Source organism: Callospermophilus lateralis, chromosome 13 (assembly GCF_048772815.1).
Source record: "Callospermophilus lateralis isolate mCalLat2 chromosome 13, mCalLat2.hap1, whole genome shotgun sequence".
NCBI lineage: Eukaryota > Metazoa > Chordata > Mammalia > Rodentia > Sciuridae > Callospermophilus > Callospermophilus lateralis.
Genome location: NC_135317.1, coordinates 44,421,422 through 44,439,755, shown reverse-complemented (window position 1 = coordinate 44,439,755; position 18,334 = coordinate 44,421,422). Strand labels below are relative to the sequence as shown.

Sequence of the window (18,334 nt, the reverse complement as noted above, 5' to 3'; positions counted from 1 at the left end):
CCAAAATGACATTTGAGGATTTTTTAAAATATATTTTTTTTATTATCCATGGTCTAGTAACTGCTACCCTGAAAGATTGAGTTGGTTCTCTATAGACTCAATTTAATTAATAAAGGGGTTTTTTAATGACTAAAAATGTAATTGGTTTTTATAATTCTAATCAAAATCACACTAAACTCATGGACTAAATGTCTACCTAAATGTCTACCTAAATGTTACCAATTAAAAAAAAAGAATTAATGTTCCAAAGAATCAAGAGCTAAAATGAAGCACAGGTGGATTTTAAAATGGAGAATAATATAAAATAATGCATTGTTTTTGCCTTCTAGATTTCAGCCTCCTTACTTGCATAGTGATGTAAAAGTCACATATGAAGATTATCTTTAATATATATAACTATGGTTGATTTTTTAAAGTGAAGGTTTCACTATAATGGTTACTTCATAATCAATGATGTAATAGTCAATGATGTAGGAGAACAAAGAGCATATGGACTTCATGGTATCAGTTTGTTTTTTAAAAGGGGGGCTGCCTCTTGTAAGCATTTTTAGTTTTCAGAGATTAAATAAAATTTAAAAAATATGACCATTCTGAATAACAGAGTATTTTAGCAATAAATGTGTAGGAAAGTATATTTTATTCAGTAGATCAACTTCAGGGAACTAAACTCTCCAGCTTAACCAGGTTAGATAATATATTTACACCTGCAATATTTCATCCTATCAAGAATCTATAATTTTCAAAAACCGGTCTTGAAGTGGCATTGACATTCTATAAAGAGATAAAATGTAACAGGGAACATTTTCAAATCTTTATAGCAGAGTATAAACAAAATAGAGGCATAACATAATTATTTTTGAAGTTCAAGGAAAGAGGTACACAGATGATAAGAAATACTATTTCTAGTCTTTTAAACACACTTTTACTTCAAACTGTTAAATGATTAAATAATGAGAAGAGCATGTATACTGTTTCAAATATGAATAAAGCCATTTAATTCTTCAAATTTGCATTCTTTGAAGAAATAATCTATTCAGTCATATGGAGAAGGTGATCTAGAGTACTATTTCAATTGTTTTTATTTTATTTGGCAAAATAATGTGGTTCAAGGTATAATCATGTATTCCCCCACTTTCTTTTTGAACTAAGGGCATACTTACTATCTTCATAAACAACTAAAGTGTTTACTGAGACCAGTAAAATCTATGTCATACTGTAACACATTTTTGTTCTTGGGAGGCTTTGGGCCTAAATGCCACATTTTTCTAATGAGATAACTCCCAATAAGAACAAAGATGGAAAAGATATTATCCTGAATTTAGACATGGGAACAGGAATATTTTTAAAGTTAAAAATCGTTGTGCACATATTCTTTAAAAAATCATTCCAAAACATTTGCTCTTTTTAAAACAAGGATTTACGTAAATTCAATTGAAGTATCATTTCAAAATCAAGCAAATAAGCAACAATGTCAGCATTATTACATGGCAAACTGCTAGAAAATCCTCAGGAGAGACTCAGAATAGTTATTTGAGAAATTCCTCGGTTCAAAACGAAATTCAACTTTTACAATGTTCAGGGAACTAAAACTCAAACATTCTGTTACATGAAAAGACATGTATAATTTTATAATACAAGGAAAATATAAAAATGTTCCTGGGGGGAGAGAGGATAAACTGACAGCTTATTATTGAAAACGCTGATATAGAGATAATCAATAAGATCAGATAAAACACAACTGCAAACTGCATGCTTCCCTTATGTCCCCTGGACTGGTTGTGACGACATGTCTGCTCTCACCCTAGTTCACAGTTCACAGAAAACATTTAAATAACATAACCAAGTAGATCCACTGACCAAACTGAACTTTCTTTAAGAAAATAAAGGGATAAGATAATAGATAAAATCTTGCCCCACCTCTTTTTTCCTTCCTTTTTTCTTTTAGTGAAACTGACATAAATTGTTAAGGAGCACTACAGCGCCACCAACACAGATCAATGCAAAACAAAAAAGATCTCCCACCGTGTGCAAAAAGAAAAAAAAAATTAGAAAAATGCCCAAAATCACAAAATGTCTCCCAAATGTACCTTTTTTGGAAGAAAACAAGATAGATTTCCAAAGATTTCCTAATGAAGAGCTTCCAAGAAATAACATCATAGACTACAAGTTTCGATCGGATCAGCAAATAAAAGATCCACTATTTAGTAACAGCCATAACTTAATATAAACCCGGTTATGTCAATCTCCACCTTCATTAAACCAAGGGCAGCTTTTCTGTAGTTTGCATTCAAGTAATCCATCAGGAGAACCAAAATAGGCCTATTTTTTTTTAAACTACATCCACAGTTTGCCTGCTGATAATATAGTTCTGGACAAATTAGGTAATACATAATTTTTATAAAGAGGATATGCACATATTTGGCATTACCAACATTGCTGGCACAAAACAAGTCCATTTTGAAATATTTGAGTTCCCCTATAGTTCATAGCAATTAAAGTATAATTTCCATTATACATATTTAGCTTTAACAATGAAAAAAAAACTATTTTTTTTTCTTTTGGTAAAAATTAACCACACAAGATTAGGTAGAACGTGCAGAGATCAAAGCTAAAGAAAAATACAAAGATTGGTTTGGGGAGAAGAAACACAATGAAAATCCTTTTTATCTGGTGGCTCCTTCAAAGATTTAATCACAGAAATGTTTAAAATTACAAACTTACCATTAGTGGAGGCAAAGAAGAAACCAGTTCTTGAAAAAAAATTGTAACAATATAGGCAGGAGACTTGGGTCTCTAGAAAAAACAGCTTCCAGGCAGCATATGGATCTTCAAACATCTTTAAAATATTTGGTAAATAAAAAGTCAGACTTTCTTCCATGGTCGGTGACTGAATGGGGTGGCTTCCCCCAGGATCTGTGGGCGTTTGGGAAAAATCGGAGAAATATCCACAGAAGATTAAAAGCCGAGGAGGCAGCGGCAGCCAGAAGACTCTGGGGTTAACAACTTTGCGATGGCAAGCAGGCGCGCGCTGATTGGCTGGGAGGGCAGTGTCCCTACAGTCTGCACTATCCCCCGCGGCCCCCGCCTCCTGCAGCTCGGAAAAAAATGCAGTGTGTGTGCCATTTTACACTGGGCTTTTAAAAGCACAGCCACCCGAATGACAAAAGTCGAAGCTCGCTATTAAGTGACACTGCAAAACAATAGCCCCCATGACTGCCTGTTAGCTCAGGAAAATGCCCTCCTCTGCACATCTCCAGGAACACTCTCGTCTGGATTGTAATGTGGGTTTGGATGGAAGAGAATTGTTGGTCTTAAGCAAATTGTTGGATCATTAAAAAAAAAAAAAAAAAATGTATAATCTGGATACAAACATGGCCATTTAGCAACTCTTCCCATCAAAATAGGTTTGATTGGACACCCAGGTAGTAAAGAGGCCAGTCATCCTCGCACCAAATTTCATCACTCCTTCAGCTCCTTCCTGAGAGCTTTAATAATTTGGAAAAAAAAAAAAAAAAAAAAAGATTTGTAAGCCATAATAGTTACCATTTGTACAAAAAGTAAATAAAAATAATGACTTTAATGGTTAAATTAGAAACAATAGGCATACTCCCTCTCTCCCCGCGCTTATAATTTGTGTTTCAAAAACCTTTTCTGGCTGACAGAATTCTACCACTCTGCCTTACAAACAAAATGGCTGTGGTACTGAGTTTTTTTGGATCCTCCCACTGTGCCTCCTCCCGGCCTCCAGGAAGTGGTAAAATTCCAAAATAAATACAGTACTAAAAGTACATTGTCGACTCTGAACTCGGGGCAAATCTTTGGTAGGGGGAGTTTGCTGCTTTTATTAGTTTCTTTTTCTTTTCTTTTTTATTTTTTTATTGTTTTGAAAAGAAGATCAATCACTAGAGATTTACTTGACTGTAATTTGAACTTCCTGCTTTACATATTTATAAGGTCTTTCACCTATCTTGGCAGGCTTTCAAATTAAGTGGGCTGGGAAATTTGATGCTGTGTCTCTGGTCGTGAGCAGAGTCAGGTATTTGGAGGCTGCAACGGCCTTTTAAATAAAGGCAAAGTCTAAAAGAAATTAATGTTAAACAAATACAGCATTATGATTGATTGTAAATGTAAAGTCACAAAAGTCAGAAAATATCCAAATGTGTCAAGTACTGCATATGTGTATTAATTGAACACATTCTGCATAAAATTTTTTGCCAACCAAATTTTTAATGAGCAGAAGACTTGACAGGGTCTCAAAATGAAAAAGGGCCAGGAAGTGGGGGTGCATGCCCGTCATGAGTTCAAAGCCAGCCTCAGATAAGGCAAGGTATTAAGCAGCTCAGTGAGACCCTGTCTCTAAATAAAACAAAATAGTGCTGGGGATGTGGCTCAGGGGTCCAGTACCTCTGAATTCAAGCTCCATTACCAAAAAAAGAAAAAGAAAAGAAAGAAAGAAGGAAAGGAAAAAGGGCTGGGGATGTGACTCAGTGGTTAGGTGCCCCTGGGTTCAATCCCTGATGTCAAACAAAACAAAACAAAAATACCAAAGACTTGAGGAAAAAAAAGAGGGGGTTTCATTCTTCAGGACTTTCAGGACTTTTCTCTCCCCCCCACCTCTGTCTCTCTCTCTCTATCTCTCTCTTTCTCTCTCTCTGTCTCTCTCTCTCTCTCTCTCTCTCTCACACACACACACACACACACACACACACACACACGATTTGTCTGATATTCCTGCCTAGCATTTAATTGGTAAGTAGCATTCTTAAAGCCGGGGTGGCTACATAATTTACACAATTTATCATGTTCAACAGGATACTTTGAGGGTGAAAGGGGGGCATGTTATTAATTGTAGAATGACTATAATAAACAGGGCCCATCCATGGTAAACCAGAAAGTAGAAATCAGTTTGTATTTAGAGAGCTGTCACCCACAGCCATGGGGCCCAAGCCACGTCAGAATGAGACCTCACCCCATCTCTGGCTCTATCTTCTGTGCTTGATCTGCTGTCAACCAAGGTAGATAACACAAGTAGACTCGGATTCAGTTATATTTGATGAACAATAATAGTAAGCAAAACATCTAGATACATATATTCATATATTTATACATACTTTTATTATCCACAGATTAGATCATCCTGTACACTTTGAGCAATATGTATATTTCTTTTTTTAAAATAACTTTATATTATTTATTTATTTATTTTTATGGGGTACTGAGGATAGAACCCAGGGCCTTGCATGTGCAAGGTGAGCGCTCTTCCGCTGAGTCATAACCCCAGCCCCGCAATATGTATATTTCTTATGATATACTTTCTTATGGGATAATTTCTTTGGCATTTTTGAGACCATATTTATGATACACATGATTTGATTTTTTAAAATTTTTTTTTTGTTTTTGAAAAGATACAATGTAGAGTGAAATGTTTTAGAAAAACTATCACAGAAAGACTCAGGAGAAATGATTTTGTGTCATTTATTCACACAGTTCTTCAAAACTTAGTATTGTACCATGCATACATAGGGCTTGGTGCTACATATATTCTAATGAACAAGCAGATGATTTATCTCCTTCCTCATGGAATTTATAATCTAGAGGGGAACAAATAGCAAGTATAATTGAAAATTATGCTGAGTACTACTAAGGAAACAGGGCAACTTTAGAATATATCGAGGAGAGAAATGTCTAAATAAGGAGGCAAGGAAGTTCCCTCTAAGCAGGTGACACTAATACTTAACTCTAAGCGTGTAAAAGAACCGAACTTGAAAAATACCTGATAAACAGGAGACTGGGAAGAATTTGCAATGTGTGTTAAGGCCCTGAGGCAGGTAGAGATTGGCTTTGTCCAGGAAAAGAAATGAGGCCAATGTGGCCACAGCATGTCAAGAAAAAAGGAAAATTGCATCAGATGAAGGCAGAAATGTAGATAGGAGTGAGACTGTGAAAAGAATTGCAAGCCACAGAAAGGAGCCCCCTATCTGAGCAAGTGAATTATAGAGTAAAACATTAGAATTGGAGATTTCAAAGGTTTTCCTGATGAAAATGTCCAGAGAAACTGTGGCAAACTAGAGAGAGAGGAAAAAAAAAAAAAAAAAAAAAATCAACGCTGATTTTTTAATTTACAGAGTGACATCACAGAGTTTTGGAATTTTAAAATCCACATTTCTCCCACATAGCCAAATGTTATGACTCAGTTCATAAAAACTATGGATGAGAAACAAATCTCAAAGACCATCTATATTAACAGAGAAAGGAAAAGGAGGAATTCAGACAGCTATTTGCCTCAATTTTCTGCTTCCGTTTAATAGTGCTGATTTTGGTTTTTTTTAATTAAAAATTCTTATATTTTGGACATGTTGAACAAAGATCAAAAGTTTTTATAAATGATGTAAGATATTATTAAAACTAGAATTTAACATAATTGTAATAAAAGCTTTTTCCTCCCTTTTTCAATTTGGTATCTGGCTTTTAGCAAACCAAATTCTGTGTGTACATGGGCAGAAACAACATGTTCAGTTTCTTAGATCTAAGAAAAAAATTGAAATTTAGGTCAAATCAATGACATATATTCCACAAATGACCTTTGATAGTAACAGGAATCTCCAAACACATCAAATTGTGAACAAATTAGTTTAGTTCAGAAGATCTTTAATCTCACAGAATTGTGAAGTGAGAGAAGATATTTGTAGTTCAGAACAACTCTTTTTCTTCTTCAAAAGAGTAAAAAAAGTTTTTACTCCAATTATTTATGTTAAATTCTACCTCTAAAATGTTGAACTTTGTTCATCATGTATAAAATGTAATATTTTTAATCAAAATTTTTTTATTTTTTAAAAAGTAATAGGGTATAGACTCCACAATCAAATTTATTAATGTTTTTGCTTTGAAATACATATGACCAATTGTATTAAAGTTTATAATTGCCCCACCTCTATCAATTCAAGTAGGCTTTTGCCACTAAACAGACTACTGAAACTTGCCAAAACATTTCCAGTTTTTAAAGATTTTTGGTATTCATAATTGTGGATAAGGGATTGTGAATCTGTAGATTTTAGTTCCATTCAGATGATTCTAGAAAAAAAATATTCTTAGCTTAAATCAAAGTTCATAATCCTGATGATTCTGAACAATTACAATTTGGAAATGGCCAACTTTTTACTTGTGGGCCCTAAGGAATTACATATTGTTACATTTTGCACGGTCTTAGGCAAATCCTATTAATTTTACCCTTTATTACCTTTCCCATATTTTCCTTCTTAAGAATAAAAAGTCATACTTTAATATTTCATTATTTTCTAAATGTTTTAGTGTCTTTATCAGAGATGGTCAGTGTATTTTTTTTTTTTTTTTTTACTGAACTCATTATCTGTTGTGGGATGGGTTTAGATTGCATTTATTCATTGTAAGGTTTGTACATTCCAAGCAAGGTGGCATTTCCAAGAAAGGTCATTCATGGAGCAGTTTGTGATCATTGGTGTGGCCAAGACTGCCTGCTGACTAACCAGTATCCTTCCTCCCTTTCTTTCTTGTCCATTTTATTTTAGTTTCACCACCCAAAACTGTGTCATATGACACAATTTTAACCAGTGAGATGGAGCACAAATCATTTGGTGGGACTTCCAAGCATGCATTAGGGAGGGCTGACTCATCAGGCCCTGCCTTTCTTTCGTCACCTTTCTTCTGGCTCGGCTTGCAGAGGGCAGGGATCCTACACCTGGGTGGAGCCAGGTGCTATACTGTGACAACCCAGAGGAGAGTTCATGGCTAAGGGGAGAAGCAAAAATGTGGAGCATCCCTGACGGCCTGCCATGGCTCACCTCTAGGTTTTTCTTACATGAGAGTAAAGAAAAACAACTAATTTGTTTAACACATTCTTTTATGGAGTCTGTTCTTTTTTTTTTTTCCTCCTTATATTTTACTGTATTTATTTTTATGTGATCTGAGGATTGAACCCAATGCCTCACATGTGCAAGGCAGGCACTCTACCAGTGAGCTACACCCCAGCCCAGTGGCGTCTATTCTTCATAGCTAAAAGTAATTCCTAATAAAATCAGTGTGAGTAAATCTTTATTTTCTCTGTAAAAATTAGGAACTATCTTTTTTTTCCCCCCTTTTCTTGGCAATGCTGAGGATTGAACCAAAGGCCTTGCAAATGCTAGGAAAACACTCTACCTCTAAACTACACTCCCACCTCAGTCTGCTACATTTTAATTGCTGAGTAGTATTAGACTTAGAAGGGGAACGGGGGAACCTTATTATTGGAAATAAGAATCTTCTGGGGGGCTGGGGTTGTAGCTCAGTGGTGGAGCACTTTGACTCTTAACACCACATATAAATAAATAAAATAAAGGTCCATTGACAACTAAAAAAAAAAAAAAAAGAATTTCACACATACACACACACACACACACACACACAAAAGAATCTTCCGGGTCTTGATCTGGGTTGTGGTTTTATATGTGTATATGTAAATATATGTCATGTTATACACATATCAAATGTGAGAATTATTGAACTGAACATAGATGATTGCACTTTATTATTTACTTTATTGTAAATAAATATTATTAAACATAAAGATTATTTATGAACATAAAGATTATTGCACTTTATTGTAAATACATTATCTCTTAAAGCTATCTAAATATACACAGAGAATGATAGGATTTCATAATTTGAACAAAGACATTGTAAAAGAATTCTTTTTAAAAATATTCTAAATTCTCTTTCTTCTAAGTACTCTCTTATGTACAGAACCTAGGATGACTACCCACTTTTTCCACAAAAAAAGTGGCGCTTCTGTATTTTTGTGTTTCCCTGTAATCCTGTAACTGCCACTCACTGGACTAGAAATGCGTGTTACATTACTGTGCTCCCTCTCCACATTCTTCTCCTTATGTTCTTATTTTACACTATCCATGTGCCTTCCTTGGCAGCAGTCATCTAACGTCATTGCATGAGTCCTATATCTTGGGTGACCTCAGCTGTCACTCAAGTTAGTCACACTGGTCTGGCTTATTAGAATTCTAGGCTGTGTGGTAACTGATCTGTTGTGAAACTTGTGGATGTCCAGTGATTAAAGCAGCAAAACTCTAGGTTGGTGTTTTCCTGAAGTACTAGACAGACAGTATCAGTAAAAACACAAGGGAGAATTCTGCACCTAGTACTCAATAAGCAGTCTATTCTCTTTGTATAAAACAAATCAAGACTACATAGAACTCCTTTCTTTTGCTGCTTCCACCTAAAAGATAGTCTTTTAAATCAATGGTGCTAGGGAAACTGGTTATTCATATGTTAAAAAAAAAACAAACAAAAAACTAGACTCTTGTCTCTCACCTGTACAGAAATCAACTCAAAATGAATCAAAAACCTAGGAATTAGACCAGAAACTCTGCAACTTCTAGAAGAAAATATAGGGTCAACATTCCAGCTTAAAGGCAACAACTTTCTCAATACAGGTTCTCTCTTCACCTGTGGAACGGTAGAAAATCCTTGCTAGCTATTCTTCTGACAGAGGATTAATATTTAGAATATTTGAAGAACTCAAAAAACTTTACACCAAAAAATTCAAATAATCCAATAAATAAATGGGAAAATAAATTAAATAGACACTTCTCAAAAGAAAAAATACAAAGAGCAAACAAGTATATTTTAAAATGTTCAACATCTTTAGCAATTAGGGAAAAGCAAAAAACTACACTGAGATTTCATCTCACACCAGTCAGAATGGAAGTCTTCAAGAATACATATAAACATGGATGATTAATTAGCTATAAAAAATAATGATTTTATGACATTTTCTGGAAACATGGATGGATCTAGAGATTGTTGTGCTAAGCAAAATAAACTAATCCCCCAAAACCAAAGGTCAAATGTTCTGTCTCATATTCGGATGCTAACACACAAAAGGGTGGGGGAGGGGAAGAATAGAAGTTCAGTGGATTAGACAAAGTGGAATGAAGGGAAGCGAGAGGGCACAAGAATAGGAAAGACTGTGGAATGAGTCTGACATACCTTTCAAATATACATATATGAATACACCACAGTGAATCTCTACACCATGTAAAACCACAAGATTGAGATCCTAATAAGATGTGCTCATGTTTGTATAGATAAATCAAATTGTACTCTACTGTCATGTTTAACTAAAAGGGATAAAAATTAAAAAAAATAATACAAATAATAATAAATACTGGAGAGGAAGTGGAGAAAAAGGAAAAAGAAGAAAAAAGGAGAAAAAGGAACATTGTTACACTGTTGGTGGGACTGTAAAATAGTACAACTGCTATGGAAATCAGTATGGAGTTTCCTCAAAAGTCTAGGAATGGAACACCATATTCCTCAACTAGACCTTTCCTTGGCATTTATCCTGAAGAATTAAAGTCATCATATTACAGTGATACTTGCATACATGTTTATAGCAGCACAATTCCCAAGAGCCAAACTATAGACCCAGCCTAGGTATCCATCAACGGATCAATGGATAAAGAAAATACTCAAGATATACACAATGGAGTTTATTTAGTCATAAAGAAAACTGAAATTATATCATTTGCAGGAAAATGGATGAAACTAAAGACCATTATATTAAATGAAATAAATAAAACTTAAGAGGTCAAGTGTCCTATGTTTTCCCTTATATGAGGAAGCTGGAGAGGAAAAAGGGAAAGAAAGGTGGGGGGTGGACTTTATGAAAATCAAGGTGAGATCTGCACAGGAAAGGGATTTGAGGTTAGGGGTGGGAGGATTGTGTGCACGTGATGGGATATGTAACAAATATCCCATCATCATGTACAACTATAATGCACCTATTAAAACTGCAAAAAATTGACAAACCTTATCTTGAAATTTTGTCATTGCATGGATTTATGAAGTAAGAGGAGTTAGAAGAGCTATGGTTGGTAAAGACTCTTGCTTAAATTATGAACCTTAAACAATTACAGAAAAGGAAACAGAAAATTTTTCTGTAAGGTATCATTAAAGCTTCCATACAAGAAAGATGGTTTACTGTTACTGAATGCAAATCATTATTGGAACAAAAAGATAGTCAGCAAGTGATTCAGGCCTAGGATGACAAAGGCAAAAGAGTTTAATAGGATCAAATCATAAATAATTTCCTTTGCTGTATTTAGCTAAGGGTTCTTATAATTCCTCAGTGGGAGAAGGGAGATGAGATTGATGTTGATGTCAGAATCTACACAGGTGGTCTATTGTGCTCTTAATATTTAGTCAGTTATTCTTAACAAACCCTATTGTTATTGTACTGTATTGCACTAAATGAACACTTTCAGCATTGTTTTAACCTAGATTTTGAGACTGAACAGCCCTCAGCTGACAATTGCAATCAAAATTTTGGTGCTCAGAGTACGTGGTGCAGAGAAGCAGCATACCTAACAGAACTGTGGTTTTATAAGGCTTTCCTGTCTGGCTAGGTTAACAGCTTACAGGGCCACACACTGGAAAGCATGGCCTTTATGTTGCCAGTAAGGGTAGCTAGTAAGAGGAAAGCAATTCCCGAGAAGCTAGATCTCGAGAGTGATAATTGACTTCAAAATTTTAACTGTGGAAAACAGCATTAGGGTGTGTGTGTGTGTGTGTGTGTGTGTGTGTAATATAAACATCTTTTTATCTATTTATAGTCAGCAGATATTAACTGATGCCAAACCTAGCTTTCAGACTTTTTTTATTTATAAAAGTAACTAGAGTCTAAATGACTTACTTTTTTTTTTGCATATTATTCTCTTCTATTATATTCATTTTTCCAGATACTTACAGTGAAATAAACTCATCACCAGATATTTGGATAATAAGGAAATATGCAATAAAGAGTATACTAATTATTTGTAAGTGCATTATTCTGGATCTCTTTCTAATATTTTTCCTGTACTTATTTTGGGTTGGCAAACTTTCAGAATAAAGGGTGCCAAGTCAGCGATCCCTATTATGTAACTGAACAAGTACATATAATAGCAGCCACAAAAATAACTCAGACAGGAGTGATTACATAATTAACACAATTGCACTCAACTTTGATAAAGGGCAGAGATTTTGCAAGTGGCATTAGAAAACTGTCCCACTATGCAGTTTCAAATTATTTGTAAAATCTTAGCACACATATAGACAACTTTAAGTGGAATAATAAGTTTTCTTTCTGGCTTCCAAGGTCATCAGAGCTAAATAAATGGAGTGACACAGGGGTGAATGTTGAATAATCTGGAGCATGAAACACTTGGCACATAGGAAAAGATACATAATGGGTAAAAATGCAGATATGGAATTCCTAATGAATGAAGGAGATCAAGTATCAGAAAAAACAGGTGGAACAGGGGTGGTGCCACATTTAATGACATCAGATAATTTACAGTAAAATCCAGGATATTTTCAAGAGTGAAAATGGCATTCTTAATAATTATACCAGGCTAGTGGTGTAGCTCAGCTTTACAGTGCTTGCCCGTCCTGCATGATACTTGGGTTCAGACCTTGCACTGCAAAACAAAACAAAACAAACAAGCAAACAAACAGAAAACTCTCAAACATTTCAATACCTTTCCTGGGACAATGGGTTTTAAAAATCAGGGAAATCAGTGACTTTACATACAGGGAATATCATGAAATCTGGTTCCCTTCAATCCACTTTTTAATAACACATCTATAGACATGGTGGATACTTTTCCATATTACTTAATGATTTTTTAATATTACCAAACTTAATTTTTGTCTTGCCACCATTTACTTCTTATTGTTTTTGGCTAGCAACAGTAAATGCCGATGGACACTATTGATCCTCGTTGAGGGTTCTTTAAGAGATTGCTTATCTAGGAGTTAGGGTACATTGTTAATGAGGCCCTGATCAGGTTTCGGTCATCCTGAAAATGAGTTAGCTTCACTCTATTTTAGGGTCCAGACTTCACTCTCAGAACTGCTAGCAAGATCTGTGTCAACGGTGGTTCATTTTAAGCTAAAATGCTGGACACTTTGGTCTCTTTGTTGCAATATATTCAGTGTCATCACTGAAGTCTTAAAATATAGTTTTTTTTTTTTTTTTCTGTGTCTGTTGTACAAATTTGTAAAACAAATACATCAAACCTCAATTTGCAAACCATAATTTAGGGGGTATTTACAAGGAAACAGGCCAAATTCTTTTCTGTTTTGAGCCAATTCTGAAGCAATGCTTCTGGGCCAAATTTCACCCTGGGAAGTTGATGCATAGGGCGGAACTAATTGTTCACTGAGAGCGGCAACCTTTAAGAGGTGGGAGCTGGGACTTAGCTGTTGGCCAAAGAACTCCTAAGAAAAACCATCCTGCCATTCTGAGGGTTTTTGGACTAGCATGTGATACTTGGTACCATCAGAACAGATTTATTATAGCCAAATCCCTCCCAATGTTCTTCTTTCCCCAGTGGTCAGTATCAAAATAGGACACAGACTAGCTGGACTCCCTATCTCAAGATGACCAAAGAACCCTGGGTGACATGGTAAGAATGGAGAGAACCTTGAGGGAGCACAGGCAGTACTTGGAGACTTTTTGCTGTCACTAGCAGGAGCAGAGGGCTCCAGTACTTCCTCTTTGGCAATAGATTGGGAAAGCATTGCCTATTAAATTTCAGAGAGATGACTGGGATTATAGCTCATTGGTAGATTGCTTGCCGAGCACGTATGAAGCCCTGGGTACTGTCATCAGCACTGCAAGAAAAACATTTTTTAAAGAGAGGTTGTCTGGTTATTCCCTTTGTAGGACCAGATTGTGGTGAATTTCTCAAACTAGAGATATGGTGTCTGTGAGCTTTATGTGAGAATTTATATTTTTATTTTATACTGATTTAAAAAACAATATAAGTGTATCCTTAATCATCTAGATGACCTCTGAATAAGCAAGAGCCCCCAGGAGATGTTAGGCTTGTGTTTGTTTCTAATTGAGTTAGCACAATGCATTTCTACTTTAATCAGAGATCCAATGAGAAAAGAATCAGAGACCTAATATGTAAATGACCCATTTATCCTAAGCAGAGGCCACATATATCACAACAACCTGTATGAACAAATAGTTTACAACAATTTAAGTGGAAAAAAGTGGTGGGAAATTGTCCTCTCATAGTATCTGGTAGTAACCTGACTAACTGTATACGATTCATGCTATAATTACTGATGAAGCAACAATATTGTATGCCACATAAAATTAGTGCTTTTAATAGGCTTAATTCCAATTTATAGATTTGCATTTTTCATAGCTATGCAAGTACTATAAGCATAAGAAGTTTATACCTGGTTGAATGTATGGACAGGGATGGTTAAAGAGCATGGGCACAGGGCTACATTTCCTGGATATCAATGTTAGCTCCTCCAGCTCTTAGCTGAGTGATCTTGGGAATATTACCTAAGCTCTTTGTTTCCCATTTCTTCATCAGAATGAAGATGATGGTACCTATTGAGGGTAATAGTTGAATACATTAATTATTAGAATAGTGCTGGTGAGTTAGCTTTCTATCACTGCAATAAATATGTGAGATAATCAACTCATAAGGAGAAAATATTTGTTTTGGCTCAGTTTAAGAGGTTTAATCTATGATTGGTTGATGTTTTTGAGCCTATGATTAGCACATCATGGTGGAGCAAGACCACTTTCTTTGTGGCCAGGAAGCATAAAAAATAGTAGAAAAGGAGAGGACTGGAGTTCCATTCCCCTTCAAGGGTGTGCTCCCAGTGACACAAAGGCCTCTCACTAGTCCCCACCTCTTAATGATTCCATTATTGCCCAAGAGCACCATCCTGGGGATATATTCCAGGTTATTCCAGGTCTAAAATACACAGCCTTGGAATGCTCAGTATTTTAATGGTAAAATAATGTAGCTCAGTAATTTATACAAATACCCATAAATTTGAGAAGACTGTGTATAAGGATATATAGAATATTAAGTAACATTTACATAGTACAGTAAGTTTATGAGATATATTTTCATATTCATTATTCCACTTAAACTCCAACATCTACCCTGAAAGCCAGTATAAAGGTGGGGTGATTAAAGCTTAAACAGTTGAAATGATATGCCCTCAAAACATTTAGTATTTTTTTCCCTCATGGAGAATGAATGAATATTTTGTTACTGAATATTTTCCACATTTCTTTTAGGTTGCCAGGAAGCCCAGAGCTAATTTTATACTTTAGTACACATTAGTACTTGTGTAGGACTTATTGGCCTGGATATTCACATTAGACTTTTCTCTTCTGGTCTTATTTTTCTACTCTAATTTATAATTTCCCTGGTGTCTGAAATTTTATGTGTACTTTTTCATTGTTTCAAATCCTTATAATCTGCTTCATGTACATTTTCGAGTACCTAGTATGACTTGATGTTTTATGTGTGTTCTATCATGCAATCTGCACATAAATTAGTGTTGGTTAGGTCAGTTATTCTGTCCTCATTTTCAGATGACGGTCAGTACAATATTGTTCCAATTTCTGGTTTAAACAATGGTTCTTAAGCAAAAGTATGAATTTCTTCTTCTAATTTCTGCCCTATTATTAAGCCTTGAGGGCCAGATCTTTGTATTTCCCATGCCCCAAGAATCCCCATCCACCAAGTGAGCTTTTCCTCTTGACTTTGCCAAGAGCAAATTTTACCATTCTCTCTATTCCTGGCCAGCTTGTCTGTTTCTTTGTTTGGTTCGGTTTTATGGTATTTACAAGACGGGAAGCTCAGATTGCTTCTGTCAGCATAGTCCCTGGCTAGTCCAGCCCTGGTATAGGATTCCACTTTCAACGTCTAGCCAGTGGAGGGGGAGGTGAAGTGAGCTCTGACTGGATTGAAGGAGAGAAGAAAGCATGGGTTTGGCCCTTGCCATTGTGACCTCCTGTGTTTAAGAGGCTGTGTTTGTTAGTCATCTTTTCTATACTAGACCAAAACCCCTGACGAGAATAGCTTAGAAGAGGAAAAATTGATTTGGGCTCATGGTTTCAGAGGTTCATTTCATCGGGGGCTGACTCCATTGCTCTGGACCTGGGAGAGGTGGAGCATCATGGCAGAAAGGCAGTAGAAAAAGAAAACTACTTAGCTCCTAGTGGGCAGGAAGCAGAAAGAAAGGGGAAGGGGTGGCAGGGAAAATAAACCCTTCCAGGGCAGCCCCCAGTGACCCACTTTCTCCAGCCATGTTCTATCTGCTTAAAGTTACTACCTAGCACAAACTAGGATGGACTGATTAGGTTACCGCTCTTGCAATCCAGTATTTTCACCTTCAAACATTCCTGCATCAACACAGGAGCATTTGGGGGACACCTGATGTCTGAACCATAACCAAAGCACAGGAAAAGTACCCATAAATACCAGAGAGCAGAATCAATGACTCTTGAATTTCAATTTCCTTGTTGCTGATTTACACCAGTCTTTAGTCTTTCTCAAATAGTGATGCTTTTCAAATTTTGTCATTTGATTATCAGAATTTTTATCACATCCTCACGATATCTTCACTATTATTTACTTAAATTTTCTTTAATGACAATTTTTCTTTAAATACATTATTTTAAAGGGAGATTTTATTTTACTGCTACAATAATAGAAAGACAGGGTCACTACTAATTGAAGATAATATTAAGGCCAAATATAATGATAAGATGAATCTATTAAATTCTTTCCAAACACAAGAGCAGTGTGCAAACAACATAAATTTCTGTGCCATAAGTTTCCCATTGGGAATGCCTTAAAACTATTTTGTACTTTCATTATAGTCCATTATCTGTGAGGAAAAGAGGAGAGATCTCCTGTCCCAATTTCAGGAAGTAACTGGATACTATAAATGACCCAAGAATGATTGCCAGAGACATTGTATCAATGATTCAGCTGCCAATGATGAAAGAACATAGCTTGGTTTAGGCATGAGGCAAGTTGTGGTTTATTTTAGAAGAAATGTATGCAGTAAAAATGAAAATAAATGATTACATATTATAATATTTCAATTAACTGGGCTGAGAATAAGAAGTGTTTATATAGGTAAAAGTGAAAAGCTCCAAAGATGACAATATTAGAAATGGGGAAAAAGAATGTTTCTTTAAATCAGTTGAGGAAGACATGAGGTGTAAATAGCCTTTTTTTAAAAAAAAAAATCTTATTTTGAGAGAGGGTCTTGATAAGTTCCCAGGTTGGCTTAAACTTGTGATCTTCCTGTTTCACCTTCCTGAGTAGCTGGGGCTATAGATGTGTAGCATGATGCCCAGCAACCTTGAACTCTATTACAGAGAAATGCTACATGAATATATTCAAGTAGCTGTATACCTTTGTTAAATATGGATCTAGGAAATAGCTAAGTGTTTATTACCTTAGAATTAAATTATTCCCTAGGAAACCAAATGAGGGTTTAAAAACTTGTATGTGATTAACATTTTAAAAAATCTTGTGGGGAAAGAAGAGATGAATAAATTTTATTTCTCTTCTTTCTCTTTTCAAAGCACCACAGTTTTCCCTTGCCAATTTAGGTACCATATAACCAGTTGTTATAGGCTGACATTATTGTGAAGGGTCAGAATTTCTAGGTCATGGGGCTTTCAAAAAGATCTGATTCTTTAGACGAAAAGATGGAATAAAATCTTAGCAATTATGCATGATTGAGTTTAATCTTAAACTAAGATTTCAGATTTGGTACTAAGGAGTGAACCCAGGAAAGCTTACCTACTGAGCCACATCCCCAGCCCTTTTATATTTTGAGAAAGTATCTTTCTAAATTGCGTGGGTCCTCCCTAAATTACTGAGGTTGGCCTTAAACTAGCCAACTTCCTTCCTCAGCCTCCAGAGCCTCTGGCTTAAATTAAAAATTTTCAAAGAGGATGGCTGAATCTTTCTTCTTTCTGGAGGTGTCTATACATCATGATTAGACACCAATATTTTCAGGTCTTGAAGGTGCTTTGATGATGAGTAGGCTCTCAATCACATATTAGCAAGTTCCACCGGGTAAGAGTCAGCTTTCTCTGAAATACAGGTAAAAGGAAGGATGCTCCCTCATCTGCAAAACTTCTCTAGCCACAGGATGGTGCCCACATGGTCTAGGAGATAGCTGGTTCAAAGACACAGAGTTAAGGCTAGCTGGGGTAAGCTGGAATTGGGAAAGAGGAATAAACTACAGCTGTGGCCAGGGGATATGCAGAATTCGGCCCTTCACCGAGTATGTTGAAAAGTGACCTGTGAATGTATTTTTTTTTTTTTAACCTGAAAATTTCTGGATATCCTTAAGAATCAATGGTACTTTCATTTGAGAAATCTTTTGAGGCATACTTATTTACCCTAATTTAATACTGCTATAATTTGGATCCAGAATTTCCCCTGCAAGACCCATGTAAAAGTCATAAGGC

General features: G+C 35.6%; 1 protein-coding gene across 1 annotated transcript in view; it reads right to left on the bottom strand.

Moving 5' to 3' along the window:
• The window catches only part of Epc1 (enhancer of polycomb 1), an 86,637-nt gene extending 83,668 nt beyond the window's left edge, over window positions 1-2,969 (bottom strand). The window contains exon 1 of the mRNA XM_076872774.1: window positions 2,722-2,969. Coding sequence (XP_076728889.1) covers window positions 2,722-2,724 — 3 coding nt within the window. The 5' untranslated portion in view covers window positions 2,725-2,969. The remainder of the gene's footprint in view (window positions 1-2,721) is intronic.
• Between the last annotated feature and the right edge of the window lie 15,365 nt (window positions 2,970-18,334).